General features: G+C 38.3%; 1 protein-coding gene across 6 annotated transcripts in view; it reads right to left on the bottom strand.

The window, feature by feature from the left end:
* Nucleotides 1–20,730, bottom strand: part of fgf13a (fibroblast growth factor 13a) — a 104,127-nt gene that overhangs the window by 19,925 nt on the left and 63,472 nt on the right. For 4 of the 6 annotated variants that reach the window (XM_085427697.1, XM_085427713.1, XM_085427688.1 and 1 more), the window contains one exon: nucleotides 2,612–2,722. In XM_085427697.1, the coding sequence (XP_085283823.1) occupies nucleotides 2,612–2,722 (111 nt within the window). Of the gene's footprint in view, nucleotides 1–2,611; nucleotides 2,723–5,036; nucleotides 5,569–7,544; nucleotides 7,807–20,730 lie in introns of those variants that run through there. The other 2 variants (XM_085427723.1, XM_085427731.1) reach the window with 2 other exon arrangements.

Genomic DNA, 20,730 nt, shown 5'->3' with positions numbered 1-20,730 from the left:
CAAACGTAGGACCTACCACAGAGTTTCTGCAGTATTTTTAGGTGTACCTAACTTATGCATTTAAGCTGATAAATATGATTGCCAAATATATATTTGGTGATTTTGGACCTCTGTAATTGTATTTGGACCTGTGTAATTCAATTTTGCATCAACTATTCCTTGTCTGTAATTTTGACCTGATTTGATGGCTCCTTTTCTCTAAAACCTCTTGCTGTTCTTGTCTTTGTAATTGCACCCTTCTCACTGCATCATTCCACTGAGTTTTCTGCCACGATACTCCCACCAAGATGCGCACGTACGCATCTGCACTCTACTTCATTTCAGAAGGATTACCAGCTGGTTTACTGATGGGGATTTTCGAGAGGTGAAACTCAATTACTTCTTGGATCCTAGAAACACCTGAGCACACTGGAGAGGATGATAGGTCTACCACCCACTCACAGACCTTTCCTGCTGCACAGAGGAATATGGAGTAAGAAGGGCGAGGAGGCCTGAGGGATAGTTTTCACAATTGCTTGCAAGCTGTCTAAGTTCCACGTACTAACAGCCATGAAGTCACAGAACAGTCAAATTTTAAATACTTTCTTTTACTCATTCTGGGAGCAACATGACAGCAATTAGAGTAGCCTGAATATGACAATATGACAAAGTATTGAAGCTTAAAGGGAAGCTGCGGTGACAACAGTGTAAGGCACTTCTGTGGTGAGATTAGTGTTGAACTAGTGACTCGTTGGTTGAGGAAAGTGGGTTACTTAAAAAAAACCAAAAGACTGAATTAGATAAATAATAAATAAGATTCTTGTGATGTGATTTGACTATGTACGACATAACTGATGTGTTACCCATTAGGAGCCGTGCCAATTAGTTTGCCCTTTGGGATTTAGAGTATCTAAAATTATGGATTCAAACATCTAAATCTATTTACAAAAATGAGGTATGAATGCCTCAAGATTGACAATAGTGTGTATGCTGAACCGTAAAATGCCCTCCTTCTTTCCTCCCCAAAAATGAGTTGTCTCATTGTAGTGCTTGATTTTCCTACTAGGTTTTCTTAGTTGTGATACAACACAAGAAAATATCTGATACTGTATAATATTGGAGGAAAAATCCATATTATTCTGTGAGACGTGTATGTCTTATTTGTGCCACTGGTTTAACAGCCACACTTGGTCTTCTAAACAAGTGGAAGTAGCAAACATCAAATCTTTGTTTGTTTTTTGGTTTGATTTTTGTTTTGTATTGTTTTGTTTTTTCTGTGTATCTGTGTGTGTGTGTACACATTTAAGAAGGTCCTCTCCCACCATCACAAGACACCAGTAGCTCCAAGAGGACTGTGCTCTCCGTCACCATGGAGACAAGCGCACCCAGCGCCTAACAACGCTATTTTTGGAGCAGTGCAAAGAGCTTCACTCTTTTTCCTTTTCCTATTCAGCAGCAATCTTTTTTTTTTTTTCCTCAAAACTATTTTAGTCCCATAATGCAGGTCAGTTGTTGCATAAGTTAATAAAAATGAGACCATCCAGATATTATGGGTGGGGTGGTCTGTGTAAGAAGTGAAGTGCAACATTTTGTGGGTGCATGTTTGTTTAAAACGTTTAATAAGCTTTGCTTATACTACTGTACGGTGTGCTCTGTGTATTATGGAACTTGATATTCTTATATTTAAGAAACAAACTTCACAGGACATTATAAGGTATTGCTCTGCTTAGAAAACATCCTACATCCACAGAGTTGCTATTTATATGTAGGAGACACCAAGGGACTCAATGAATACTAATTCAAAGGCCTCAGTAGTGTTTACATCCACTTAATGGTGAGATTACACAGCACTGAACAAATCCTGTTTCACAGAATACTGTGCACACTTTTCCCACATTGTTAGATGTTATTTTCACTCAGCAGCTATTTTATAATTTTAATCTTTCAGGGATATGTAGTAGTGCTCATTGCACCATCTAATTAAAAGTTGGTCAGTGTCTGTTGTATTGTTACGAGACAACTGCCTGTGCTATTCCACTTCCATTGATCTCTTTAATCAATTGGAAAACAAAGAGCTAGTGGGTGTGTGGCAACGAAAGGAATGCATCCACACATAGTGTAAGGCAAAACTAGATCTCATGACAGAGGCAGTGTGTAGGTGTGAAAAGCCAGTTATGACCTGTGTTCAGTTTGGAAAAGGATGATTTTGATTAGATCAAATTAAACAGGGTCACTACTTCACCGCTTAGTTTGTATACTTGCAAACATGTATACAAACTTAATATTTTCTATGTAATAAGAAATATTTAATGGCAAAAAAAATCAAGATCCATTTTGAACAGTTTAAAATGCTGCTCTCTATTAGAGTTAAAAGAAATGAAGCATTTAAAGTCAAGCCTAAGAAACCCACAAATAAGGAGAAAAAATATATATATCAGCTCTCCTATAGCAGTTTAAGGAACATGGGCTTTATGACAAACCTGAAACAGTCTTGACACACTGCAAGATGAATATAAGTGGTGTAACCTCAATTATAGTACATAGTATAGCACAGTGCTGATAAAAGGTAAAGTGGGTGCATGATTGAAAAATAAGTGGCATCCATACACCAGTACAATGGAGTGAAACTTACTGTAACCATTGTCCTCCTCCTTTGTTCCATCAATGGTTCCATCTGCCTGCAACTGCAGGTGGAAACCTTGTCGACTGTAGAGTTTCGTCACAATCCCCTTCAGCTGGGGCTCTGTGGAAGAAGAGAGCAGAGAGGAGGACACAAGGATGAAACCACAGAGTACAAGGTGGAAGATAAAGTCGTTCGTAGGTTTGTAATGGGACATACTGCCGCTTGCATTGTACTCTTTCCAACAGCTTTTCAGCTATTAAAACCACAAATAAAAGAAAACAAAATAAATCATTTGAGTCGACAGGTAATTAATGAGGCTGCGTGGCACACGTGATGGGAGATTTAAAAAAAGGAGAAATAGTCACAAATGAATGTGATGTTGTGAGACACCTGTCAGTCAAACAAATGCAACCAAAATGAGCAAAAACATGCTGGAAGGAGTATATTAACTTACTTTGCTCTCACCTTCTCGTGAAAAGGAATTAGAGACTACTGTAATTATGTCTTTCTAGACAGCATTAGAGACAGATTCTGGCCTCAGTTAGAGAAGCTGCAGTCAGACACGTTCAACTGACCATTTAAATGGTAAACTATTTAAAAGGTATTTAAATGGCAAACTATTAAGAGCTACAGTTATATCAAATTGTGTTGTGTCAACATTTTAAAAAGCATTATTTCTGTCTTTCGTCTGCAAAATCTAAGGGCCAGTAGCTTGACAACAGAGATGAGATCAAAGATGGACAAGAGTATCCAAATAAGAAATTGGTTCTGAGGGCATGAAGTGATTTAAAATGGCTGAAATTATGCAAGTAACCCCTCTTTCTCAATCCATGTTTCTTGTCAGTCTCTACTCCATCAGACCTGCCCAACAGATGGACAGCTACAAAAGTAAAAAGGAATGCTAATAAAAATCTAAACTTCAATGAAAAATGGTATATTAAATGCTCTCAAAATGTTTGAGGCACACTTTAAGAGACAAATAGCACCGCAAATTACAGCGCATAATATTTCTGTCTAATTTTGCATGGTAAGGAAAGCGTTAGAGTTCTGAAATATCTGTTGAAAGCCTTGTGTTCTTTTGACCGTGTTCATCAAAAGTATGGTCTTAAAAAAATGATAGTTTTAAATATTAAATCTGTTTTGCCTGTCTGAGTTACATTAGTGTCTGATAAGTGCTAAGTGCTCTTCAGTCTTTGGTTACTGTCCCAAGTGGAGTGTCCTTTACTGTTGTTAACCACACCATTCAGCTGTCCTATCATCTCATCCATCTTTCAGTGCTGTGATCACCAGCCTTACTAAGGTTGCTTTCGCTGCGCCAGGGTTTATTCAGTCTATAGAGTGGGGATAGCGTAATAATTGTGGTATAAAACTTTGCACAAAGACATAAAGGAGCCTAAATGCATTAGCTCTACAGCCGCATGTACATATAATGTATTTCCTTAAAGATGAGGCACCATATACCCGCCAAAAAGACAACACCCATTGCTTTCCCTACAGGATAACTGGAAATTGGATGTTAGAAAGATGCACAAACTGCAGGATAGTCAAAGTGTTATATAACCGCATGTCTTAACTTTCAGGTGAATTATACACAGAATTACAACAACAACAACTTGAAAATGAGTGAATTGGATAGAATAAAGTGGGAAGAAAATACAGAGATGAACGTTGTAAGGCTATAGGGTCATACCCACAAACATAAGGAGACTGACACTATAGCAAGATGTGATGCCACTGCAATAATGCAAGAAATTGCAGCCACTTTGGACTTGGATTTACATCTCACAGTAGAACTACATACCTAAAATACAGGAAATTCTTAAAAATACTGTATCTGCCAATGCTTTTATTCCTGCTGGATAAGTTTCAACAACAAAGCATTTGGCAACAGCATGCAGGAAATATTATTTGGAGCTAATTGTGAGGTTTGCTTAAAATTCTAAATGAAAGTTGGGACCTGCTTATTTAAATGTGTGCATCTGAAGTTTAATATTAATCTGTTTTTAAGTTCTGCCATCCTGGAAACCAAATATTATATCCATTTTGGAAACTAAAAAGAGTGAAATTTATATTACTTTTGATGGAGTGATTATCCAGATTAATTGGAACAGTAAATCTTATTAATTTGTGACAGTGAAGTCTTATGTGATTGATCACCTAAGCCTTTTTTACATCTAGTTCAGTAGATAGGCAACGAGCGATTGGTTTGATTTATCTCGCACTATTATTTGAGATGCAAGGCGACTTCTGTGTTGATACACTTGATAAGCATGCCTTTCAATCTTGCACCAACTTTTTCATCCATCTTTTCCGAGAAAGTGAGCGTTACATAGTAAATATCTTTTTTAACTGCAAAAAATGGCACTCGTAATAAGAAAGGTGATGATCAGAGTGATCAAAAATGTGAGAGCCTGATGAAATTGGAACAACAGACCTGGTCGTCTCCTTCGCCTTTTCTTGGAACCAAAGAGTTTGACTCGTGAAAAAACGTTCAGTCGACTTGGTTTTTCACAGCTTCCTTTGGTTTTACTGGGGCTGCTAACGCAGCGGCAGGCATTAGACTTCTCCCGCTCCCTCGCCTGCCTTTTCTGCCTTATGAGGGAGCTGGCAATCGCTGCCGCCATAGCCAGTTTGGCAGCTCTCTGGGGGAAAAACTTCCTGAGAAACGGGGAAGATAGCACCCCCTTTGAATCCAAGAGATTGAGGGGAAATGTCCAGAATCCGATGCAACAACAACAACGATGTGTTAAATATGGGCTACTATAGAGCTTTCAAAGTGCACTCTAGTGAAAATGGAATAGTCCCAGGGGTGCAGCGAAGATGGCTAGATGCTGTCCACATGGATCATTTTGATCATTAATTTAGTCGCTTTTCAGAAACTGTCCGTTGTAGCCTCGAGAAAAAAGTGAAACGTAACGAAAAGGATAAAAAACAAACGTTCCATCCGAAGCTGTACAAAGACTTTGGTCTCACAGCACATTGCATCTTCTTCCGAATGTATCATTTTCTCGGTATCACAACAAATGCGCACAAATACAGTTTGGTGAGCAGTTTTCCGCTAAACTACATGGTCGCACACATGGTAGTCGTGAATGAAGCTCGCTGCGTAGTCATAGGATGGAAACACCTGTTTGCAGACGCCTGGGGAGTGTGCAGTGCTCGTTATCTGATTTCCCTAATCTCTTGCTGTAGCTGCTACTGTTAAGAAAAAACAACAACAACAACGAGAAAAACAAGGAAAGGAAAAAGGATTCAGACCGCTTTCGCAGATGATGTAAACGAATAACAACAGAGATCCCATTGTTTTTCTCTTTTTTGTTGAATCGAAGCAAGACAAGGTAACAGCAGGAGCTCCCTCATTCTGGGTCAGTATCCGAGACCGGCTCAACCACAAACTCAGCTGATCTACCGAGAGCATCCCACCTACAACCAAGAGAATGAGCAGTGGGGAGGAGGGAGAGGACGGGGAGTCTAACTGGTGAGACACAAACCAAGTCAGTGTGCACACTCACACACGTTTGACTTAAAGTAGTGATAATTCATATTAGGAGAAAGGTACGTAGACGTGTGGAGGCGGAAAGTCCAGAGAGAAAGCGAAAGAGAGCGAGAGAGAGAGAGAGAGAGAGAGAGAGAGAGAGAGAGAGAGAGAGAGAGAGAGAGAGAGAGAGAGAGAACGAGTAGATGAAGAGAGAGAGAGAGCATATTAGAGACCTTTCTGGTTTCACTTGACAGAAGTGAACAGAAAGTTACTCAAAAACTACCAATATAACTCATTTTCCCCTATGGAAATATGAGAAAACAGCATGTGAAAAATAAATCCCGTATTTTAAACTGAGGTGAGAACGAACTCCCAGCCACATACTACTTGAATTATATGCATTTTAAACATTTAAAGTTGTAGTATTATTAAATATTTGTTATTTCCAATGCCCACCTAAAGGTGCAGATGACTGTAAAGAATAAAACCGTCAACTGTTCAGTTAATGTAAAATGAAAATAATGTATTAAGACCCAACCAACAAAATGACAGTAGATTAACCATCAGCATGTATCCTTAAAATGTCATAAATCCTCACTTAACACTAAACATCAAATTGAACAAATTGAAATCACCCCAATCTAAAACCCTTTCCACCAACATCGTGGTGAAATTTTCATTTCTTAATGTTACAGGAGCTACAGGTGAATTATGAATTGACTTTATGAAAATCGAAACTTAGTGTCAAACGTAGTGTCAGAAAAAAAAAACGTAGTCTGGAATCTAAAGCTGAAAACAACTTGCCACGGTTTTGTTGTTTTCAAGCCTGACTTACAGCGTCCGTTGCTTTACTGAGAATATTTAACAGACTAACCAATGCTGCCATCTAGAGTTCTCAAGAAAATATTTTTTTAAGTAATTAATATTTTATTTATATCCACTGCTTTATAAATGAGACCAGTAACACACGTCAAGTTTATAACTAGCGTTGAATAAATATGAGTTTGCGCATAACTAAGTGTAAAATCTGGGGAAGTAGAAGTGCAATAAAATCAACTGAAAGGCATTTAGAATTAAGCTCGACAGAGTATAACCCCTTTTTTTCATAATTCTGAAAATAACTCGCTTAAAAATACCACATTTGAAAAAAGTTTGTTCAAACAAGATAAAATCAGTGAAGCACATAAGCGAAGATGAGATCCCCAGACCTTTTTATGTGTGTTGTTGTTGTTTTTGGAGCGATCTCCACTTCAGCACCATGGACAGCAACTTAAATGCAGTAGGATACAAATAAATGGACCAAATAGACCAGACGACAAAACACAATAATCGACTTTACTAGAAACTCTTTTACAAAAAAAGAGAGAAATAAATACGAGTTTAGTCCCAATAATTAAAGATAATTGCTTTTTCTTTTCCTTTTTTCAAAGCAGCATAAATTCTAAAACAAAATAAACAGCCTACCTGAAACTGATTTTCTCAAGGGAAAAGTCATATTTTCTCAACAGCGTAGCCAAAGCAGTGACTTGGATACTTGCAGTCCTTGGGTGGTGAAGTGAAGGCGAGTAGACGATATATTCAGCAAAGTTCAAACCATTGTCAGACAACTGTCAGAGGCGTAGTGAAAGAAAAAGCATCGAGGCGTGGCCACCAACAGGAAGATCGTTATAGGACATTAGCGACAGGCCATTATGACTTCTAAAAAGCTCATTAAAGATTAATTTAGAGGTCTTTTTTGTGCGCCAAAAACGTACGTGTATTCAATGTATTGCTCCGCTCGGAGGGGAAGTCGGACGAGCGGGGAGCAGATTGAAGACAAATGAACAAAAAAACTCAGGCGAAGCTTGTACTTCCTTCTTGGGGCAGTGCAGACTGTTCTCATATTACAAAGAAATGTGTAAAATGATCCGATAATGCATTGACTAAACCTGTTATACAGGCCTGTCTACTTTCGACGGAAAAATATCGATAAGCATTCAGCAGAGACAACAGTACACATTAGACAAAGTGTATTTTGTCCGTATTTGCACTCAGTTCCTTGAAACTGTTCCTTTCTCAAAATGCCCAGTAACACTGAGGCTGACCAAATATAAGATGGGATTGTTATTCATTATTGCAGTATACATTTCTCTCAGTGCAAACCACGAAGCATGCTCTATTGGTTTAATTATACCATTTAATTTGAGTCAAAGTACAGCAAAATACAGTGAAAAGGGACTTGATCGCGAACGGGCCTAAAACCGAGAGCAGAGTGACGAGAACTACAACCTGAGTGATGAGGGCAGTGTACCCTGACTGACCATGTGCGCTTTCTTAACACTAGATGGAGCAAGTGGCCAGGCTATGGGGCAATCAATGCACCCGAAAGGGAAAAACCTACATTTGTCTTTGTAAGTGATTTTAAATTTAGTATACAGTAATAGAGAAACACTTAAGCTCTAATCTAAACTTAAATCCATAATGTAATAAGATGGAGTATGTCTATACTATTATACCAGACATGCCCCCATATTTTAAGGGCCAGTAATTGTCTCCTTTTTCTCCTTAAGGCATAGTTACATTTACAACTGACTTGTACTGTTGTTGTTGTTGTTACAAACAATATGGAATATTGTAAGATTACACCTTTAGCTACTACAGATTATTTAGTTAAATGAAATACCTAACACCAACATGGCGAAACAAACAAATCATCAAGGTCAAGAGTGCAAAAAAATGAAAAAAATCATAGTAAGTCTTCCCTAATGAAATTCATATATAAATAGATTTCAGGGGTTTTGTGGGCCCTGAATCAGAAAATATATATTTACTGGGAGGTGGAGTGAAACAATTATAACCGTGTTACATTACAGTGGTCTGCTAGAAAAGCTTGGATACCATAATTCACATGGATATTAGTGAGTTTGACACGTACCACCCACTAGAACATTCGTGCACACTAAGCACACCCACCATGATAAAAGCACTCCCAGGAACAGCCTCTCCCAACTGGAAAATGTGCCATCACACTACAAAAATAGCTCTGAAGCGACTTGAGGAATTGATCCAGCCTCCAAACCCCCCAGATCCCAACTTAGTCTGGACGTTTCTGAACAAGATGGATTCACAGGGGCACCACCTTGCAACCTAGAGAGCCCAAAGAATCTGATGTGTCCTAGGCCCAAAAACCACTGTAAACCCACAACCCTGTGTCCACGTCCGATTGATTGAGAATTGTTTGAGAAAAAGAAGGAAAACTTGCACAATACATATTAGGTAATCACTTTGATTGCTTTGATAGATAACTGTAAATTGTTCGCACTCAGTTACAATATACTGATTTACAAGAGAGGGGCTCAAATGGGGTGAGAGTTGAAAATATTTAATTTTTCCATTCACCATCTTCAATGTGCTTCATAGATAGCTCAATATAATGGTCTAGAAACAAAACTAACCTTTAACCTCGCATGTTCTAACAGTATAGGACTGCTAACAAAATATAATTATAATATTAACATATTATATCAGTAACAAATACCCTTTAGAGGGTCATTATCTGTATAGCAGTTTGCACCATAATGTATGCTAGCTGTAGGGGACATTTTCACTGTGATTAATATCGCAATGCAAAACCAAATATTGGCTGTTGTAATCAATTCTGCATACTTTTCATATTTCCTTTCATTTCCTTCCTCCTCACTTGAAAGGCTAAGCTTTTTAAACAACAGAATTACAGATACAGACAAGAAATATTTTACGTTGAAAATGTGAATTAACATACTGTAGCTATGCTGTGGTTGTCAAGAAGCATTTTGTGATTTTTATCTTTACTTTACTTACTTTACTTTGTAATACTGTACGCGACAAAGGACTAACTAAATAATGAAGCAACTAGTTAAGCTGATCGGACTTGGCATGGTCTGTGACTCTTGCAAGTTAAATAGGAGTAGTTTATAAGTGAAACGTTACAATATACTGTATGTTTAGGAGATTTGCTGAATATTAATATGCACAGTATTGTACGTGCCATAAAAACAACTCAATCACAGTGGGAAAGGGGAATATTAAAACTCTGTCCAATCTTATTTATACAATGCAGCATACATTACCCACATCTGGTACTATCCAAAGCCTCTAATTCTGCCCATGGGTAAACACAGAACAGCAGCTTTCACCAATAATCTCACGTTTTGCGTCAGTTGTCCTACTATTGATAAAGCCAGACCATCACTCAAGCAAACAGTGTTGCAAATCTGGAGATGACTGGATTTATCACTGACAGTTAGCAAGACAGAGTGAGGTGATGAGAGTCGAGCTGCTGTGTACAAGCACACGAGATACAAAGAAGGTCCCTCTTGCTGTAGTGCTTATCTTTGTAGCAGCCCTTCTATGAAGGAAAGGTGGGATTGGGTGTGGGGATGTGCAGTGGCACAATAAACAATGCTAACAATAAAATAAAGTTATATTTTATAATGCTTCTTTAAATCTTGAATCCATCATTTTTGTTTGAGAAGATATTTCAGAATAAAACATACCTCTACTCCACTTTTGTCTTTGTATACTGTATATATATAAATATTTTTTTTGTAGGACAAAAGTGCAATATAGCTGTACTGTGCTCATTTGAAGTCTTGCTCTCATGAATTATGCTGTCATAAAATCAACAGATTGGCGATAACACAGCAATCTCTGGCTTTTGTCCAAATGCAAAATCTGTTCCTTTCTCAACAACAGAAAGAAACAGAGTGACCTCTGTAAACAACACCTATAGACACAGTATATAAGACAAGTCAGTAAAACACAAGGGCACACACAAACACAGAAGCTGTCTGTCTGTGTATGTGTTTGGATGCTTGTGTAGCAGTATGCCCTGGGTACATTAATTATTGTAGTGCCCCAGAATGCCAGTCTACTGTAACCTCCCTGGGGCACCTTGCCTCTGCTTTGCCCACACACATGCATTCATACACAAAGGAAGACTGAGAAAATAGCTTAAAATAGCTAAAAACATACAACTTTGATAGTATCTGTCACAACTGTAGTAATGCAGAGTCTATAGGGTAGTCTGCCTGCACCAGAATCTTAGAACAGAAAACATACAGCATACTTTTTCCCCATTTCCTTTAATTTTCTGTAATATACGTAAATGTTTACATTAATATCTAGATTATCTTTACTTATAATGCAGACACATTTAAACTATAAAAGATGTTTAAAAGCCAGGACTTGGGGGGGCGGGGGGGGGGGGGGGGGGGGGGGGGGGGGGCAAGAATGTTTGTCCTGTGTATACATGTAACTGTCCAGCAACCACAAAAGAAACCCAAAGGGTCACCCTAGTGCTCCATCATCTCTGGCAAAAAAGGGTTAAACATCAGAGGAAAACTAGAAGATAGCGTGTGTATTCCCAAGGTTGAGTGCTGTGTTAACCTTTATATTATTAAATATCACCCAACAATTAAAGCTATCTCATCTTTTTAATAACCCAAGGCTGTCATGATAACACCTAGCTTTTAATCATTTTTTCAAATTGTGAAAGAAAATTGGCCTCCAAGGGCAAACACTGAAAAAACTACAGCGGTTAACCTTGCCAGTGGTGTTTAATAGTGGGCAAAGTTGCATGGTACGATGTGCTACTGACTGTATAAAGATATTTAATGTCAAAGTAAATTGTTATCTTCACGCACCATTTCAAATGGCAATAAGAGGATATTTAACCTTTTTGTACAGCGCGAGGGGATTAAGTGAAACATTATAAGGGAGACAGGAACAGTCTCATAAGCTCAGAGGGTTGCTGCTCTAATCATTTAGCTCTTTGGCAACATTCTCCTGGCTTTCTGCTCTTTGCGTGCGTGTGGGTAACAGTCACTCCACTCCAACAGCAGCTTGCAGCATGCTAGGCCACCAGTGCCATAGTGATACCACGCATTGCCATGGAGACCGCACATACGTAATAGGGTGTGTGTGTGTGTGTGTGTGTGTGTGTGTGTGTGTGTGTGTGTGTGTGTGTGTGTGTGTGTGTGTGTGTGTGTGTGTGCCTGTGTGTGAAAGAGAGACAGTGAGAGAGAGAATGGGGGTTGGGTTTTACAGAAAACTATCATTCACTCAATGTTTCAGTAGAGCATGGTTCTACAAGTCAGTCATGGGTGACTGGCAGACCCATAGCAATAATCGCGTGATCTCTCCAACTCTTTCTGAACCAGAGGGCTGTGCTCACTGTATGAAACCAAGGAGTTGGTAGACTGAAACTAGAGGACAATCTATTATTCCTTCCCGTGGATGATTCAGGATCATGTCTAAAGCCCCACCATGGGAACCAATATCTATTTTTTCACAAGCTTATATGCTAAAACATTTCCACAGTGGCTGTAATGCCTAAACAGCTGATGCAATTTGAAAAAGTTTGCACCTCCGTTAGAATTATTAAAATGGTGTCGTAGTCCAAATATTTATAGACCCAAGCGCCTTTTTCACTGTCTTTAAGTAATTTACATTAATTGACAAGGTATGTTTGCTTTTAGTTGGAGTGAAAATACAATAAAATATATTTTTTTAAACATCTAAAAGGCATTAAGAAGATCATCTCTGAGCTTTTTCCAAGTCTGCTTCTCATTAAATCACCAGTTCCATCTCCACCTCTCTTTTAAATGCTAAAGCTAATTAGGAACAGACGGAATGCCTGGCATTTGTCAGCTAACCTCTCCCCTTTTGTACAACAACCATCTTCAAAGTCTTTATCTGCTGATTAGCGCTGCCATATTTCCTCTCACACAGATGACTACTAAGCTTTCTTGTACCCAAGTGACAGGAAAATAATTCTAATTCATATATCAATGGAAGCTAAATATGGCAGTGAGACATAGGACCTGAGCACTCTGCCAGACACTTTGTGCCTGTTTGTTTGATAGCAATACAGATAGATGTGGAGATTCACTCCTGGGTAATTGCCATCATTTAGATGTTTATTTGCATTCTGAAAATTTGCAGCTAAACGTGAGGAATAAAATTAGACAAAGATTGTAATTGTGATTTTCAAATAATATGACATTGATATTTGTGATGTTATTTAATTAAGTATTTAAATTATATTAACTATTGAATATAAGAAATGCTGCCATTATGATGGTACAAACAGCACAGAGATTAGGCCATCTTTCTGCTTTTTAAGTGTTAGTGTTTAACTCATTTAGTTGTCTGATTTGTAGAGAAGAAATATTCTATGTTTAGAGTCAATTACAGCCTTTCATTCAAATATATGTTTGTTTAGACATAACATGTCCTTTACAGATGTTTGATATACTTCACAAAAGAAAAAACACAAAATAATACAAAGAATACACTGTTGGATCTGTTTAAACATCTCTGACTGTAGCTGTCACTTGTTAATTTACATTTAGACAAATTAACAAGTGACAGCTTTCGCTGGGAGCATACTCAGGGCTTTCATGTTCTCTGACCTTTGCTCCTATTGTGCCTCAAAATGTGAGCACATGCCTCTGTTCCAGTCTGAGCGTATGTGTGTACAATATGTGTGTAAAGGTTCCTAGGCTGTAATGATGTGGCAAAATCTCTGTCATGGTGTAAGAAATAGCAGCATCCTGCTCTGGATGACTAATGGGGCAAATGTTCCCTCATTATTTCAGCACATATGTAAATATGAAACGATTAGCTAAAGAGACTACCAGTTTTCTTGTCCTCTTACCCTTACTTCTTTTCGGACTTCAAAGATGAGGATGATTGCTGATGATTTGCTAAAAAATCTCCAAGTCACAGACCCTGAAGACCTTAGAGTTAAATCATGCCAATAAAAAAACTCATTAACCAGCTCTGGCATGCCTTATTTGACCCTCAAGGTGCTCTAAGCAGGTTTGCAGAAAAGTAGGATGTATGAAAAATGTAAATTGAAATGTAGCATCTATGTTTTACGCTGGCACATATTTGTGCAGTGTATGTAGATGAGTCATGCATTGCATGACCCTGCAGTTTTCAGGTCCCACGTGAATTATGGCTGAATCATAACTAACTCTGCCGGAGGCAAAGGAGAGGTTCTTAAAAGCTTCAGTGACAGATTGCTGTGCACGGAGTCCTAAGCAACGTGACTGTGAATGTTAAAACTGCAGAAACTGTTCTTACAAAAATAAAGCTATAATACAATAATCATTTAATAAACTGCACTCAGGTCAGGTTATATGAAATAAAGTTTAGCTCCAGAGGAATGTGGAGGACCAAGTTCATAGCAAATCACAGGCTTAGATTAATATAAAATACCATATATTATTTTTAAGTCTTTTTTTTCTTTCATTAATACTTAACTCCACATTGCTTTTCAGTTGGCCATTTAAGGCAGGGTACTAGGAAGAAAAGATTATACACCATGATTTAGATGTGCATCAACTTGAATATACTTCTAGCTGGCCAAAACTAATAGGAGTCTCTAAATGCCTGTTATCAGAACAAAGTCCAGCATCTGTCCTTGCCAGCATCACAACAGGAGTTAGCTGGAGGAGGGAATCAAGTGCAGGAGATGCTCCCTTGCCAAAACGGATGGTTGAACAGTCACATGGGTGAATCATAGCTAGATAAGTCAGTCGAAGCCCTTGGGCAATATCCATCATGATGAGACAGCTACGAGAAGATGGAAAGAAAATAAATGACTAAAACACTTTGATTTTCTTTCAGCTAATCTCCCCTTCAGTACCCTGAAAATGGGCTCCTGTCAAAGTGAAGAGGGACATCTGGTATCAAACATGGGATATGCAATATTAGTGGCTTCACTCGTCTTCTAAAGTGATGGGTAAGCCACCGTACTGTACATACATGATATTTCCCAAATAAGCAAAATTGCACATTACATAAAGTGACTTATAGAGCATGAGATTTACAGCTTTCATACTACATGTTGGATGAACATAAATATATCATTAACTGCTATTTCTATGGAACAGTGACCATGGTGCTCATTGAGATATGAAACCAACCAAGACGTTTTTTAGCCGATCAATAGAGAGTAGCGCGTGTCTGAAAGAGGATATAGAGAACTCGAGGATGTATGTTGCAGAGTTTCTGAAAGTTTGTATAAAAAGCTTCATGCTAATTATACCCCATCAAGTAGGAGCAGTCTTAGTCCCAGAATACTGTAAGTGAAGTGATGTTGTCCTACATAGTTTTTTCTCCAGTACGACACATCAAGGATGAGTATGGAGTATGATTAAAAGCATCATCTCAGACACCGGCTGGCTTAAACTGTCTGCTTACTGATGGAGACACAAAGAAAAGCTCAGAGTCTGGCAGAGCTCAAGGTCATGCTTCCTTCTTTTAAGAGTTGCTAACTTTAGACACATTTATTTTCTTGAAGGATGGGCTCTGTCTAAAAACAGATGATGAAAGCAAAAACATTTCTATTGATTAAGCTAAAACTACACTTACACCTAATATCGTGTCGCGATTTGTAAATTAAAAGATTAACTCTTACTTGAGATAAAAATGTTTTCTTGTCTTGTGTTTTTTAATAAGGAAGAACACTGATAATTGTCTGTATCTTTGTCATTTTGTGGCAACTTGTCTCTGTTTTTATAAGTTTGAGTTTTATTTTGTAACTGTGTTTTGTGTTTATACGTCCCTCTTTTCTTTTGCTTCCTTCACAGCTCTGTGTATACCATTTTCAATGTACACTCCCACCTTCTTTGCACTTTTTTTCCAGAAGTTATTAAGGAACTCTTTTATTTCACTATCTGTCAATTTGCCTGCAAGGAGATTTTTTAGCATTAATCAGGTCTCTGTCCTTAGAAAACCCCACTAACTGGCATCAAGAATAACTGAACATTATGCAATGAGGTCAAATGTGCAGTGCAGCGAACTGGATGTGAACAATATGAAGCTCAATTTAGTCTGGCCACGCACTCTGGGTTTCTAATGCACCTGATACATGTCCTCATGAAAGGTCTTGGTTTTTCATTTCCCTGGGGGGAAGCTGCGGTGCAGTGGCGTGTCATGAAACCTCATTAAGGTTCATAGACAGGAAAGATCAAAAGAATGGCTCTTGTCGTGCATACAGTAAGTGATGAGTGGTTGTACTGTATATGGCATCCCAATTATTATTAAAATTATGATAGTGTTTACAAAAGATCCGAATGTATGTGAACATGCCAGTGTGATTGCACGGTGTCAGATTAGGATGGATTTTTTCAGTTTACTTAAAAGCGTTAGAAGGAACAGATTGACTAAGCTGAAAATGACATGACAGGGGACATGAGTCAACTGATGGAAGTGGGTGGGTAAATAGGTCATGTTCCCTATCCAACACAGAGTCTCTCAGCTTTCAGTTCCATACCCCCATTCCTGTTAGTGAAGTTAGCACATAGAAAAACCAATGTAAGCATAATGAAAATGAATGGCAGTGGGCTAGTGTTTGACATATACTGGTGGGAGGAACCCTACACAGAAAAGATGGAACAAAACAAAACACTAAAGCAGCAGTGGTGCTCTGTGGTCTGAAGCAGGCATATATCAAAGAACAGAATTAGATTTGGAGAATCATACCAAAGTCTTCAGACAAGATTTTTTACATTACATGCTGAGTGGTCAAGTAAGGAGTTTTTAGCAACCTTTAAACCTGAACAAAAGTGTCAAAATAAAGCAGATTTAAGGGTGATAGCATGTTTTTTAAGTGTGAATTGTTCTAAAGAATCAGAAAAAATGTGTTAAATAATAAAGGACAAACTTATGTGTGCTAAAGCTACACTAATAATTAGCTGTTCACAATTTTTCCCAAAGTATTGTTTTCTAAGAACTATAAATTAGACTATTTGGTAGCAATGACATGCTGGCCTGACTTCACTCAACATGCTCTTATATTAATAAGAAGTCTCTTAGTACTGCTGAATCATATTTGTAGCACAGACCATGGGGAAAAGGCCACTGGAGAATCTTAGCATGACCTGCGACATGCACCATCATCCTGGGTCAATGTGTGTGTTTGCAACTGAGGAGATAACATCAGGAGATTATAACATATTAACCAACGCTTTGGCAGTCGTAGCAGATTAGGGAAGGGATGTTTTGTTGGACTGGCCTGATGTGGTGATGGTTTATGTGTGATGTTCAGTGCTGCTGATGGACTGCCTCACTGTCTATGTGATTGCTACCCATTACATCATTCTGTGGCCTGTGACATCCTACTCACACACATCAATAGGGACAAGCAAAGCGTACACTCATCATACCTACTATTCATCATACACAGAAGAAGCACTCATGTTATTACAATACACGAGCGGTGCCTCTCAGTTGATTTGGCTGCAAACAGTGCCCACTTGTACACAAAAAAACTAGCCGATTGGATATTTATCAATGTACTACCAACCTGCGTTAATGCAAACAGTTACAGCTTTTGCTACTCCTGTTCAGATACAGAAAAAACAGGCGGTGAGAGAGTGGTGAGGTCATGTCCCACTTCCTGCATTAACAAAAAGTAATGTAAGCTATTATTAGTGGAGGAGCACTGAATCTTTATTAACCTCATTCACATACGATGAATGACTAAGCCCTCTGCAAATAGTAAACAAAAGTGGATGGATTCTAGTTGAATAATGGAAGGTAAAACGGTACTAAGTTTTAACATTTCCTTCTTTCCTTTTTTGTAATTCTAAAAACTGGTACTGTTTGTACTGTAGATGCTGGATGGGAGGGCTCAACTTGTGTGCAACACAGCTTGCAAAACAATTGTAGAAATCCTGGGAGGCAGATGCTGTGCTGTATGTGGTTCTGGGAGCGGGGGGAGGTAAGGCAAAATGCAGCTGGCGGGTCAATGAAGCAACAGCAGAATGCACTAAGGCTCGGAGAAGGCTTTGGGGGGATATGGCAGAAGTCTGCACTGGGTTGCCTCAGCAAGACAAAGCTTGGTTGACCAGTCTGTCTTTGATGTCTGCACATATGTATTTGCATGCACATCTGAATCCTGCATTATTTGGTCAGCATTTGACAGCTGAGGTTAAGCACATCCAAAGAGATTCAACATCTCTGTGCTGCTGTTTATTCAGTCCAATGCACTGACCTGTCCCTCTTGGTGACTTACATGCCTACTGGAAAATTAGATTTCAGGCTTCAATAATGACTTCACAGCATACTGATGTAAGATACCTGACAGAGGTTATGTGCTTGTATGTAGGAGCAATGGGGGGGGGGGTGACAAGCTTGAATGACATAGGAGCACTACACTCTGCTGAAACATGTTGAAGGCTACTGGTTTGTATAGCAAGGCCTTCAAGTTACCTACATTTCTGAGTTTATTTTATAAAGACACACCACATAATTAAGAAGCACTGAACATCTTAAACCTGAAGTAGCATGCAACCACTAAATCTATAGATATCTACAAGTCTAGGATACCAATGTGAACACCCAGTTTGATGCAGTATCATGATTAAATCGATGATTTGACAATTTAAGCCTTTTTTTTAAAACTACAGCTGGTTCCTCAAAACTCTGGAGGAGATAGTCATATCTACACTGTGCTGACTTGGAATTAAAATGTCAACTGTGGAATGCTCTAAACACTTTCCAGACATAAACTCCACTGAAAAGAAGGTAAACAAACAACCTGTCTCAGATTTGTGCAGCACCCCAAAATACAACAAAAGAAATTGTGAAATGGGGGTTGCATTAAATGCTTAAGTCTCAGTTCCCTATAATCCCTTTTGATTAAATGTTCTTAAACGTCAGCTTACAGCACCAACTTTTCTGCAACATTTGGCAATATCACTACACATAGTACACCCTCTGTATGTGAAGGACAGCAAAACTTTTCTAGTCCTTAATCTGGTTTTGTCTGCCTCAACGGAATTGCCAAGTCATCTTAGGGGGATGGCAGGCGACATGATGGGAACAATTGGGTGTCTGTATGAATCTTACCCAATATTAGCCTTGGATGGCAAGCTGGCACATTACTTGGTACCCCTGAGAGTAAACACTCAAGGGTTTTACATAACCCCGCCAGCTCCCAAGATGACCCTCCAACCGTCTCTACTTGTCTATTGTTCTTTCAGTCTCAGCTGTTGCAATGTTTCAGCACTTGTAGTGTAGTGCTTCTGCAGATTAGATTAGATCAGAAGGTCTTAGGAGCTTTTAGTGTCTTTAATGGTAATCACACTTTTTTTGACAGTCATCAGTTTGCCACAACTGATGATTTCTGATAAATATATTTTAAAAATGATTTCACTCTGTAAATACCGATCAGATCCTTCAGAAAGAAAAAGCATCCAACCTCAGTTTATTTAGTTATTATTCAGTATTCAGCTGAGTGTCTGAACTCAGCAGTAAAACCTGTCTAATACTAGACCTTTAAAACATATATGTTTATATGCATATTTTTAAGCATATAAACATAATATTAAATAACATGCTTAAAAAAAGCACATTTGGTTATCAGACACTTGAAATCAAAGGTTAAAAGGGGTTGGAACAATCTGGACAATCTGGCACATTCAGTTAATGAGCAATTAAATCTGGAGGCAGGTTAATGCATGTTACTGTCACATGAATACTGCAGCCTGGCATTCTTTCCCGTGATGGCATGGGGATATGCTCTATTACCAAGAAAATAATGACATCCCACAGCATGGGGTCACCCTCAACACATCCGCTTTCTCTCCTTATCCCTCTCAAGCGATCATGGTGCAGATGTGAATTAAGTTGCGATTGTAGTACTAATGTACTCATGTTATGAGTGTAATTTGTTTTTGTTTTGCAGTTACAACAGTAACTAACTATATATAAAACTACAGCTAACGTTTATAATTTACTGTATATAATTTCTACATACCAATAATAGAATGTAGAAAAACTTGCTGAAGCCAGAGTCAATGAGGGCTAAATAACACCACAGAAAATTATTGAACTTGTTACTGTGGGTGCAAAAGGAAAAAAGAAAAAAGCTACAACTGTAGGTAAAAGGAGAAGGTTTAAACACTAATTTTTTGTTTTTTGTCTCACATCTAGGAGGATACGGGTAATTTAACTTTTGTTTTAGCTCTAAGAGTAAACACAAAGAAAAAATGGACACAATAAGGACAGTTGGGCAGTCTCTACCAGTGAATCCCTGTGCTATGACTTGGCAAGGGGAACAAGCTATTGAATAACTAGCAGTGCCATGCTGCAGTGCTGGCAGAGGACCAAATACAGTATAGTGTGCAGTGTATTGATTTTGACTGGTATTGTTTGAGGTTATTATGTAGTGGCAGAAAAATTGTAAAATAAAAGCAAAAAAAAGGAACAAAAAAACACGATTTCCATCCAGGCTCCATTTAGAATATATGTATTGTCCATTTGAGTATTTTGCTTCAGATTCCAATGTGGGATTTAAATTTAGTCTCAGCTGCTATCAATAACAACAACGCTTTCAAAGATGCAAGGCTCTCAAACTGTTATAGCTTATTTTCTCATAATTATCTAAAAAAAAAAAAAAAAAAGGAAAAGGAAAACAATTTAAGGCGCATTAAGAAAATCGACCCCTGCACTGTTTGTTTTGGCAAGAGCAACTTATTTTTTAATTCACAAATCACCAACTGCCAGTTTTTAAATATATATTATTAGCATAGCAAGGCACTGTAAACTGAAGAAGTGATGATCTGTATAAAGTGCAATGTTTACCAATACAAGAAGGAAGAGAATGAACTTG

This window comes from Rhamphochromis longiceps, linkage group LG2, assembly GCF_057381845.1.
Source record: "Rhamphochromis longiceps isolate RC_006_pf linkage group LG2, R_longiceps_female_GT1.1, whole genome shotgun sequence".
Taxonomy (NCBI): Eukaryota; Metazoa; Chordata; class Actinopteri; order Cichliformes; family Cichlidae; genus Rhamphochromis; species Rhamphochromis longiceps.
This window is presented reverse-complemented; position numbering and strand designations above follow the sequence as displayed.